Below are 12565 nucleotides of genomic sequence, written 5' to 3' on the forward strand. Positions count from 1 at the left end.
ATAAATTCGGGGGTAGACTAAATAATCATTGAGGCTTTCTTCCAAAACTAATAAGGGCCTCTTACATTCACAGAAGCAAATTTTTTTAAAAAAGAAGAACAGAAAATGCCTGCAGGTACATGTTGATAAGGAATTAATTCCTAAGCCGAATTTCAGAAGTTTCATATAATCACTCCCGTTAAAAAGGTACAATCAACAAGATGTTAGATGTTAACACTGAGCCTACCTTACATTCTTCATGTTCTTAAATGTTAAGTTTTATGAAAGATAAACGAATCCATAAAATTACCTCTCTTGTCTGCTGAAAGCTATTCTTAGGAACCCTGAAGCCATGAACAGTGTCATCGAAGCATTTAATAAAGAAGAGGCAGCTATCAGTGGGTTTTACCTTGGATATAAAGAAGTCAGTAAGACAACATCATTCGTGCCCATAAAACAAAACCCTAAAATTATCTATACATAAAATTAACAATATTAACGTGATAATACCCGAGCGAACATTTAAAATACTGAGAAAAATGGATACATTGGGAGTATCAAATGCACTGTAGCTTACCTACATCAAATCTGGCTTTCATGTTCTTAATCGCAGTAAATACTAATAGACAGTCCACTAGGTACGTAGTTTTCCTTTTATCCTATTAAATATAACACAGCATGCGCTTGGGCTATAAAGTCCTTTAAATACAAGAACTCCAATTTCTTATTCATGCCACTCTCCTGAAACTTTTGTTTGAGCTGAGTATAGAAAATGTTTGAAGTGAGTGTAAAAGCATGAGAAGTAGAAAAGGAAGAGCTGGAGTGTGAACAAGAGCTGGCTGACTCGACGGGAGAGCAAGTTGCCTTGGAGGAAAGGAAACGAGGAGCTTTGCAAGCAAGCTCCCACCCCCAAGATTGTTCACCTGGAACTAGTACAGTCCCCGAGGGTGACACGACAGCAGCAAGGGCATACCTGGACAACAGTCTGTCTTTGGAAATTAAAAAAGCAGAGCTGGGCAGCCATAAATACTAAAGAGAGTAGGGGAGTCACCCAATGGAAAGAGACAGAGATGGGAATCCCAAACTCTGTCTTTTCACATCTCTTACTGATGCACAAAATAGATTCCAAGCAGTCACTGAAATACAGACCAGAGCTGCCATCCAAGAAACAGAGTTTACAATACAAACCCAGCCAAGAAAATGACCTAAAACAACGGAAATCACATTTAATGGAGAAAAATAAAGAATCCAGGATCTCCAGAACTTAACATTAAGGATACAATCCAAAATTACTTGACATATGAAGTAAAAAAGTGGACCACATTCTCAAAAGAAATCTAATTAAAAGGCAAAAAATGTCAGAATGGTTAATAGGGACCCAAATATATACTATCTACAAGAGACAGAAGATAAATATAAAGATACAGTTAGGTTGAAAGTAACTAGATAGAAAAAGAGATACTATGCAAACAGTAACCATAAGAAAGCCTGAGTGGTTATATTAGTATCAAGCAAAATAGATTTCAAAACAAAATGCATTATTACAGGAGATAAAGAGGACCACCACATAATGCTAAAAGGGTTAATTAATCAGGAAGACAACAATCATAAATCTGTATGTGATCAGTAACAGAGTGAGAAATACATAATTCTACAAGCATAGTTGGAGATTTAAACACCCTTCTCTCAGCAATTGATACAATTAGAAAAAAAAAAAGGCAGCAAAGACACAGAAGATCTGAACAACACTATCAACCATCATGACTGAATGTTTATAGGACATGACCCCCAACAATAGCAAAATACACATTATTTTCCAGTGCATTCTCTAGGATAATCCGTATGTAGTCATCAAGCAAGTCTCAATAAATTTGACAAGATGGAAATCATATCGAAAATGTTCAATGACCAAAATGGAATTACATTATAAATCAAAAGCACAGTAATTAGGAAAACCCCAATTATTTGGAAATTTAACAACACACTTCTAAACATTCACTGGTTCAAAGAAGAAATCATAATAGGAATTAGAAAATATTTTGAACTGGATGATAATTTGAATAATCTAAGCTTCAACCTTAAGAAACTATAGAAGAGCAAAGCAAGCCCAACACATGGAGAAATTATTTTAAATGAATTAAAAAATCAATGAAATAGCAAAAACAAGAGAAATATTTCAATGAAATCAAGAGCTGGTTCTTCGAAAGGATCAATAAAACTGATAAAGTGCTAGACAGACTGATCTAGGAAAAAAAGGAAAACACAGATTACCAATATAAAAAGTAAAAGAGCATATAACACTACCTACCACACAGACATTAAAAACACAATACGGGAATATTACTAACCCTAAGTTTTATAACCCAGAAGAAAATGGACAACTTTCTTGAAAGGCAAAAATTACAAACACCAACTGAAAAAGAAACAGAAAATGTGAATAGCCCTATAGCAATGGAAGAAATTAAATTTGTAACTACAATCCTCCCCCACCCTTGCACTAAAACCTCCTGGCCCATGTGACTTCACAGGTGAATTCTATCAAGCATTTAAGGAAGCAGTAACCTAACCCTATACAAACTCTCCTAGAAAACTGAAAAGGAACATTTTCCAATTCATTATATGAAACCAGACAAAATATCAAAGGAGAAATATAAACCAATATCCAGCATGAACAAAAAAGCAAAAATTCTTAACAAAATATTAACAATATATTAAAATGGTAATTTATCATAACCAACTGGGATTTGTCCCAGCAATAAGACTGACTTTAACACCCTGAAGTCTATCAATACAACTAATCATATTAATAGAATGAGTAAAACCATATGATCATTTCAATAACATGGAAAATAGCATTTAATAAAATTCAATAGATTTTCATAATGAGGGATCTCAGTAAACTAGGAAAGGAAAAGAACTTACTCAACCAGATTAAGGGCTTCAGATGTTCAAGCCCTAATCCCCAATGAAACTACATTTGGAGATAGGGCTTTTATAAGAGGTAATTAAGGTAAAATGAGATCATATCGTGGAACTCTAATCCAGTATGACTGCTGTCCTTACAAGGAGAGGAAGAGAAAGCAGGGAGGCCTGCACACAGAGAAAAAGTCACGTGAGGACAAAGCAAGGAGGCCGCCACCTGCAAGCCAAGGAGAAAGGCCTCAGGAGAAACCGATGCCTCAGTGCCAGAGCTAAAACTATAAAAACTCTTGTAAGAAAACTTGGGAAGAAAGCTTCATGGCATTGGACTTGGCAGTGGTTTCCTGGATGTGATACAACAGCTCAAGTGACAAAAGAAAAAACATAAACTGGACTATATAAAAAATAAAAACTTCTATGCATCCATGGACATTATCAGCAGAGTGAAAAGACAACCCATGAAACTGGAGACAATATGTGCAAATCACGTTATCTGATAAGGGATTAATATCCAGCATATACAAAGAACTCCTACAACTCAACACCAACAAGAAAAAAAAAACTGATTAAAAAATGGGCAAGAGATTTAAACAGACATTTCTCCAAAAACAACATACAAATGGTCAATAAGTACATGAAAAAATGGTCAACATCACTAGTCATCAGGGAAATGGAAATCAAACTACAATTAGATACTACTTCATACCTATTACAATGGCAAACAAACAAACAAAACCCACAGGAGAAAAGTGTTGTGGTGAGGATGTGGAGAAATTGGAGCACTATTGGTATGAATGTAAACTGGCGCAGATGTTATGGAAAACAGTATGGAAGTTCCTTAAAAAATTAAAAATAGAACTACCATATGACCCACCAATTCCACGTCTAGGTATATATATCCAGAAGAAATGAAAGCAGGATCTTGGTGAGACATTTTCACTCCCATGTTTATAGCAGCATCATTGACAGTGACCAAAAGGCGGAAGCAACTCAAAACATCCACTGATAGAGGAATGGATAAAGAAAATGTGGTCTATGCATAACAATGGAATATTATTCAGCCTTAAAAAAAGAAATCCTGTCACATGTTATAACATGGATGAACCTTGAGGACATTATGCTAAGTGAAATAAGCCAGACAAATACTGTACAATTCCACTCATGTGAGGTACCTAAAGTAGTCAAAAGCATAGAAACAGAAAGTAGAATGGTGGTTGCCAGTGGGGTGAGGTACTGGAAATAGAGAGGCGCTATTCAATGAGTATCGAGTTTCAGTTCTGCGAGATGAAAAAGTTCTAGAGACCTACTGTACAACAAAGTGAACAGAGTTAACGCTACTGAACTTAAAAATGGTTAAGATGGTAAGTTTTATGTTATGTGTATTTTACCACAATTAAACAAAACTTATAGGTGCAAACACCTGTATTAGAAAAGAAAAAAAGTCTCAAATCAATAACCTAAGCTTCTACCTTAAGAATCTAGAAAGTGAACAGAGCCTGCCTCATAGGAGTCACTGAATGCCTGTTACCTTGTATCAATATGGATTCATAAAGGTAGCCTCTAAGTAGACACTCATACAAGAAGCAAAAGTTATAAAACAAGGTGAAGCAGAACACAGCAGAAGCTATCAATTCTAAAGAAGTTAAAAATCGGGAAATTTTAAAAGGGTGAGGGAGCAACTTGTTTAATTTTTTGTTTTAAGATAGACAAAACTTAGTGTTAAATAAATGAATCAAAAGCTGGAACAGAAGAGAATGGCCAGGACTGCACCAACAGAAGAAACAAGAAGATTAGACGGCTAAGACTAGAGAGCGGTTCCCTGGCCCTCTGGTCTCATGCGAAGGGAGGAAGGGGAGTGAGGACACTAAGGGACCGGCATGTGTAAGGAGGCCTGAGGGCAGGGGCAGGTGACTGAGCCTGTGACGGCCCAAGGGCGACGCTGCTGGTCCTCTGGGAGTTCACACGGAAAGGCAGGGGCTGTGGTCCAAAGAGCGGGTGCACTGCCGTGACATGTTGAAAACCCTAAAGAACTTGAAGCAGCAAGCAAAAAGTATGTCTAGGCTCCAGTTTAGGCTAATCTCAAAGGAGGAAAAATTCTTTCTCCTGGCTGGTAAAAGCAAAACAGCCAGAAGTGAACATGCAGAACCTAAAAATCCCAATTTTGATATAGGCTTTAAATTTTACCACCAGAAAAATGTCCATTTTCCAGATTTACCCATGTACAAATACACGCACACCTACACATATATATGTAGATATGTGTGTGCATACATTATGTGTGAATATATACACATACATACGTATATACATACACATACAAAATGGTAAAAGTTCTGTATAAATGTTTTTGGAACATGCATCTCTTATTCCACAATACGTAGAGATTTTTTTTAACTTGATTATATTTTTTAAATGGAATTCCACAACTTTACTTGTTCTCAAATAAAAACATATACAGTCATCCCTCGGTATCTGTGGGGGAATTGGTTCCAGGACACCTGAAGGATACCAAAATCCATGGAAGCACGAAGTCCTTCTATAAAATGACATAGTATTTGCATACAACCTATGCACATCCTCCTGCTTACTTTAAATCATCTCTAGATTATTTATAATACCTAACACAATGTAAATGCTATGTAAATAGTTGCTGGTGCACGGCAAATTCAAATTCTGCTTTTTGGAACTTTCTGGAATTCCTTTTCCTATATAGTTTTGATCCACAGTTGATTGAATTAGCAGATGCAGAACTCGCAGATACGGAGGGCCAACTCAACTGCACAAGTGCTTTCTAACCCAAGATTTTACAAGGCAGCTTATACCAATGATTTAGGGAAATCACTTGCAGGACTGATTTCACAGTTTAAGCAAAAGATGCATGTGTCATCCTACCGTGCATACTGCTTGAGTTAGGTGTTTGCATCCCTGGCGATAAATATTATGGACTGCATCGGGCCTTCAAAATAAATATAAATTATCAAGGCAAAAGGAAAAGAGATTAGTGAAAACTTTTAATCATTCAAAATTTAGATGCTGAAATTCAACAAGTATTAGGATCATAATACTTACTGTTTCCTATACCATGAGAGGACTCCATGTTCTAACACTACCCAGAATAATCTCCAGCCAAAAAATCTTGAACTCTAAGGGAAAAACAACAAAGATTTTTCCAAGTTGATACATCTAGATTCAAATACTTGACTGATAAAAAGTAATTAAGTTATGACAGTTCTATCTGAGCCTTTCAGCCGGACAGTACCACTGCACACTCAAAAATGAACAAACATGAACTGAGGAACTGGGTGCAGAAATGAAAACATACTACTACAGGGTGACAGGAACAGAAGAAATGCCATATTGGTAAGATCAACGATGAACACAGTTTATAGTTCTGACAATACTGCACAAGGATATTTATAGGAAATATATCAGTTGTGAGCTTCAGAGACAGTTTCCTCAAAGGCCTGAGTTTCTAAATAAAGAGAATTATCCTAAATTCTATACAATATAAGCATACATGTACATAAGTATACAGAAGGAGCAGCTGCAAATGCAGAAGAAACTATATGCTCCAAAACAGTTAATTCTAGAAAATAACTGAACTCCAAAAAGCAAAGAAATTTTTAGAACCAGAAAGATTTTATATGTGTGCTCTGTGACAATTCAAATATTAAATTCCTCCTGAGTCCTCCATGGATCCATGTTCATAACAAAGATGATACTGTAACCCTATGCTTAAGTAAGAAAAAACAAATTCCTCCCCTCTTCTCTGTACAAACTTGGTCACCTAAAAGTGTTAGACCAACAGTTAACTGCTACAATCACTGGATGCCTAATAAAGTCCAGCAGTATAAAAATAGTTTACATGATAAGATCGAATAATTATTAAATCACATATACTTCAGAAAAGAATGAAAAAGAGTTTTAACAAGAGAGCACCTGAGAATCTTTTTTTTCCAGTTTTATAATTAAAAAACCATCCCAACCTACCTTCCAGAGAGGGCCTTCGTATCGTTTCAATGCTTTGTAGATGACCTATCGGAAAAACATGTTTTCATTAAAAACGCATCTATGTATTTCAAGAATTCAAAATTTTTTTCTACATTATATAAATGTAATCCATTACCACATACATACCTTATTACCAAGAAGAACATGTTTCATTTCAGCACCCTGGGCAAGATCAAGAGGTTTCTGATCTGTGCAAAATACAAGGAAAAAAGCCATCAAGAGCTTAATTCTACACTAAAATTGATGCTTGTATTGTAGCACATAATATTCTTTCATTATTCCATCAACTACACCCCAAATCACCGACCTGAAGCTGCCATCTCAATTCTTTACAGCATCCTTTTCAGTAACCATTAAGCCAGCAAATCAAACTAAACTTTGAACACTCTGTACAGGTTTTGTGATCTTTCAAGCTTTCTTGCCTTAAGTCACTGTATCAGTTTCCTATGGCTGTTGTAACAAATTACAACATACTTACTGGTTTAAAACAATACAAATTATTCTCTTACAGTTCGGGAGGTCAGAAATCTACAGTCAGTTTCACTGGGCTAATAATCAAGGTGTTGGCAGGGCTGCCTTTCTCTGGAGGCTCTTGACGAGAACCTGTTCCCTTGCCTTTTCCAGAGGTCCCCCTACATCCCCTTGATTCGTGGTCCCTCCCTCCATCTTCAAAGTGCATCATTCCAACCTCTGCTTCCATGCTTACATTTTTCTCCCTCAATATTCTGATCCTCCTGCCTCCTCCCCCAAAAGGAAGGACCCTTGTGATTACACTGGGCCCACCTAGAGAATTCAAGATTATCTCGGTATCTCAAGATACTTAACTAATCACATCATTGGGGGAGTATTATTCAGCCACCACAGCTGCTCTTCAACTACCTCACTGGAGAACAGGTAGCAGAGACAACTCACAGAGTAACGGTGTGATGGTCCACAATTGAGGACAAAAGGAAAAAGTGGTAACTGAGAATGAAACCAGCAAGGTATCATGGTAACTTTCTCAAGCCTACACGTGCAAGCACTCTACGTTTTTCCAAACAACAAAAATGCAATTTGTTTGTAAGTTATTTACCGAGTTCTGAAGTGAGCAGGACACTATATGAAGGATGCAAACTAAAAGAATAATCGTCTCATAACCTCAAAGAGCTTCTAATTACTAGAGAAACAAAATCTACACTTAAAAATTTAAAACGAAAAACCCCGCCCTTTCATAACATATCAGACTGGCACTCTATTTAAGGTGATAACATTCTATCAAATAACCTTTTTATAAATACCAAACACTTGGTACGTGTTGGACAATTTCTTGTAAAACTATCTCCTAATGAGAGTCTATTATGTGCCAATTAATATTTTAGGTACTGGGGATTCAGTAGTGAACATGACTGAAAAAATTAGGTGGGGGGAGGCGTAGAAAAAGGGAAAGACACAACTTAAAAAAAGGATACAGCAAATAAACCATGTTTGCCAACATTTTTAAGTGAATGTTCTGAGAGAATGACTGGAATACCACTTTAGATTGGAGACTGGGGGACTGATCGAGGAAAGCCTCTCTCTGAGGGAGGGATGTTTAAGCTGAAAGGAAGGATCCAGCCTTGTGAGAATACAGGGGAAGGGAACTGCAAGCAGAGGGAACAGCTGATGCAAAGGCCCTGAGGTAGCAACAATTAGGTAGGCAAGAGAGAAAGGCAAAGGAAGAAAGAAGGCACATCATACAAGGCCTCTGTGGGTCAGACCTTTGTGGACCAGTACAAGGAGTTTGGGTTTTATTCTAAATACGATGGAAAGCCACTGAAAGGTTTTAGGTTAAAGAGTAGCCTGATCTGACTTACGTTTCAAACTCCGTCAAAGTGTTAAAAGAACTTAATCAGAACATCTGGGGAAATGTGAACTTTGGCTGTTTGATGGCTTTGAGAAATTATAAAATTATTAATAGGATAATGCCATTGTGGCTATTTCTTCTTCTTTTTTTTTTTTTTTTTTTTTTTTTTTTTTTTTTGCGGTACGCGGGCCTCTCACCGTTGCAGCCTCTCGCGCAGCGGAGCACAGGCTCCGGACGTGCAGGCTCAGCGGCCATGGCTCATGGGCCCAGCCGCTCCACGGCATGTGGGATCCTCCCGGACTGGGGCATGAACCCGTGTCCCCTGCATCGGCAGGCGGACTCCCAACCACTGCGCCACCAGGGAAGCCCGTGGCTATTTCTTTAACTAGCTCTACTGAGAGAGAATTCACATACCATACAATTTACTCATGTAAAGTGTACAATTCAGTGGTTTTTAGAATATTCACAGAGTTGTGCAACTATCACATGGTTATGGTGTTTTTCTTAAAAGGAGACCTTATACAAATGTACTTAAATATTTATAGCCAAAATAAGATGACCTCGGGGGAATGGCCATTATTAACAATTCCTGAAAGAGGGTGAGGAGTACATCAATTATACTATTCTATTTAGTAAGCTTTGATAATTTTAATAATAAAAAGTAAAAAAAAAAAAAGATCACTGCAGCTACTGTATGGAAAAACCCTGTAATTGTGGGCAAGAGAAAAGAAGGGATACAAGTTACAAAGCAATAGCAAAGGTCCAGGTGAAAGATACTGGTGATATACAAAGAGCTCATGCAGCTCAATATCAAAAAACAAACAATCCAATCAAAAAATGGGAAGAAGACCTAAATAGACATTTCTCCAAAGGAGACATACAAATGGCCAAGAGGCACATGAATAGATGCTCAACATCACTAATTTCTAGAGAAATACAAATCAAAACTACAATGAGGTATTATCTCACACCAGTCAGAGTAGCCATCACCAAATAATTTACAAACAATAAATGCTGGAGAGGGTGTGGAGAAAAGGAAACGCTCCTACACTGTTGGTGGAAATGTAAATTGGTAGAGCCACTATGGAGAACAGTATGGAGGTTCCTTAAAAAACTAAAAAGAGGGCTTCCCTGGTGGCGCAGTGGTTGAGAGTCCGCCTGCCGATGCAGGGGACACGGGTTCGTGCCCCGGTCCGGGAAGATCCCACATGCCGTGGAGCGGCTGGGCCCGTGAGCCATGGCCGCTGAGTCTGCGTGTCCGGAGCCTGTGCTCCGCAACGGAAGAGGCCACAACAGTGAGAAGCCCGCGTACCGCAAAAAAAAACAAAAAACTAAAAAGACTACCATAAATTGTTTTTTAAAAAAACTAAAAGAGCTACCATATGATCCAGCAATCCCACTCCTGGGCATATATCTGGAGAAAACCGTAATTCGAAAGGATACATGTACCACAATGTTCACTGCAGCACTATTTACAATAGCCAAGATGTGGAAGCAACCTAATGTCCACCGACAGAGGAATGGGTAAAGAAGATGTGGTACGTATATACAATGAAATATTACTCAGCCATAAAAAAAACAATGAAATAATGCCATTTGCAGTGACATGGATGGACCTAGAGATTGTCATCCTGAGTGAAGTAAGTCCAAGAAAGACAAATATCATATGATATTGCTTATATGTGGAATCTAAAAACATAGTGCAGATGAACTTATTTACAAAACAGAAATAGAGTCACAGATGTAGAAAACAAACTTATGGTTACCAAGGGGGAAAGGGAGGGGTGTATAAATTGGGAGATTGGGATTAACATACACACAGTCCTATATAAAATATAGAAAACTAATAAGGACCTACTGTATAGCACAGGGAACTCTACTCGATACTCTGTAATGACCTATATGGGGAAAGAATCTAAAAGAGTGGATATATGTACAACTGATTCACTTTGCTGTACACCTGAAACTAAAACATTGTAAATCAACTATACTCCAATAAAAATTAATTTAAAAAAACAGAAAGATACTGGTGGCTTGAACTAGAGAGTTAGCAGTAAAATGGAGATACTAGTAGGTATGGAGAAAGCTATGTGGCTTTGAGATTTACTTTAGAGGTAGATTTATCAGACTGCTGACAGGTAAAACTTGAACTCGTCATATATTACTCTTTCAGTGGGGAAAAAACTTTTTAAAATGTTAACTGAGCAACTGATAATCACTTGAGGTTTTCTAGCTAGCAAACAGGAGGATGTCTTATGAAAAGGTCTGCCAACTCGTTATTTCTACTCTATCTGCAGGGCACTTTCAGGCAGAAAGGAGAAAGACAATGTGATTTCTTTCACAGACTTCTGTCCTAACACCAAAAATAAATTCTGAACTCCTGCCAACTAGCTGAAGTCCTACACAGAGCCCTCTCTGCTGGATTCAATGCCCACAGTGCCTGGCACACAGTGAGAATTTAATAAAGTGCTTTTAGAACTGAATGAAATAGCCCCCTTATCGGGATAGGCAACATAACCACTTGTTTCAAAATCGCACTACATCTCTTATCAACCACAACAAAATAAAGTAAAAAAATGGGAAGGATCCTATATTTAAATTTTTGCCTGATACAGATTTGTCCCTTAATGGGAAAACGAAACATAAATGTCAACACTCCTCAAATAATTTACATAGAACACAATCTCAATTAGATGTCAACAGCATTTTTACTAAGAACCTAAGAAAATTATTTTAAATAATAATTATTTTAGGGCTTCCCTGGTGGCGCAGTGGTTGAGAGTCCGCCTGCCGATGCAGGGGACGCGGGTTCGTGCCCCGGTCCGGGAGGATCCCACATGCCGCGGAGCGGCTGGGCCCGTGAGCCATGGCCGCTGGGCCTGCGCGTCTGGAGCCTGTGCTCCGCAACGGGAGAGGCCACAACAGTGAGAGGCCCTCGTACCGCCAAAAAAAAAAAAAAAAAAATTATTTTAAATGCCATTTGGAAAAACAAATAGTCAAGGAAAATACTCAAAAAAGAACAGTAAGGGGAAACGTCATCAGCTATTAAAGCCTTACAAAAACAACCATTAAAAGTGCACCGCTTCTTTTTATGGCTGAGTAATATTCCATTGTATATATGTGCCACATCTTCTTTATCCATTCATCTGCTGATGGACACTTACCTAGTGGGAAGCAGCCACATAGCACAGGGAGATCAGCTCGGTGCTTTGTGACCACCTAGAGGGGTGGGATAGGGAGGGTGGGAGGGAGGGAGACGCAAGAGGGAAGAGATGGAACATATGTATATGTATAACTGATTCACTTTGTTATAAAGCAGAAACTAACACACCATTGTAAAGCAATTATACTCCAATAAAGATGTTAAAAAAAAAAAGTGCACCACTGGTGAAGGGACAGCTGAGGCAATAAAAGAGCACAGAAAACACACAAAAAAAGTAAATTCTTCAAGAGTATGAGAAAGGCATAACAAAACAAAGGAAAAGGAAAGGCTGCTTGATAAAGGGTGCAAGGATAAGTGATTAGCAATTTGAGAGCCTCCTGGCCTTTCCTGCTCAAAACCCTGGACACCGACCAACAGGGCCGGGCCTCTGGCTGCCTTATGATGTCACCTGTGTCCCTGAGGAGCCCGCTCTAGGCAACCCAGCAGCTTCCTTCTTCAAATATGCCAAGTGCCCTCCTACCCCAGAGCCTTTACACTTGCTTGCCCTTTGCTTTCACTGCTCTTCTGCCAGAATCCTTCACCACAGCTCACTCCCTTCCTCATGTGGCTCTTTGCTCACAGTCTCTTCAGAGCGGCCTTCCCTTCCCTTCCCCCCTTTCCAAAACAAAAGC

General features: G+C 38.4%; 1 protein-coding gene across 2 annotated transcripts in view; it reads right to left on the reverse strand.

Moving 5' to 3' along the window:
- Positions 1–12565, reverse strand: part of OSBPL1A (oxysterol binding protein like 1A) — a 200531-nt gene that overhangs the window by 144660 nt on the left and 43306 nt on the right. For both annotated transcript variants that reach the window (XM_082667364.1, XM_082667365.1), the window contains exons 7-11: positions 7036–7097; positions 6889–6933; positions 5968–6041; positions 5791–5854; positions 290–388 (exon numbers count right to left, since the gene is read on the reverse strand). In XM_082667364.1, coding sequence (XP_082523490.1) covers positions 290–388; positions 5791–5854; positions 5968–6041; positions 6889–6933; positions 7036–7097 — 344 coding nt within the window. The remainder of the gene's footprint in view (positions 1–289; positions 389–5790; positions 5855–5967; positions 6042–6888; positions 6934–7035; positions 7098–12565) is intronic.

This window comes from Grampus griseus (assembly GCF_964374135.1).
Source record: "Grampus griseus genome assembly, chromosome: 12".
Taxonomy (NCBI): domain Eukaryota; kingdom Metazoa; phylum Chordata; class Mammalia; order Artiodactyla; family Delphinidae; genus Grampus; species Grampus griseus.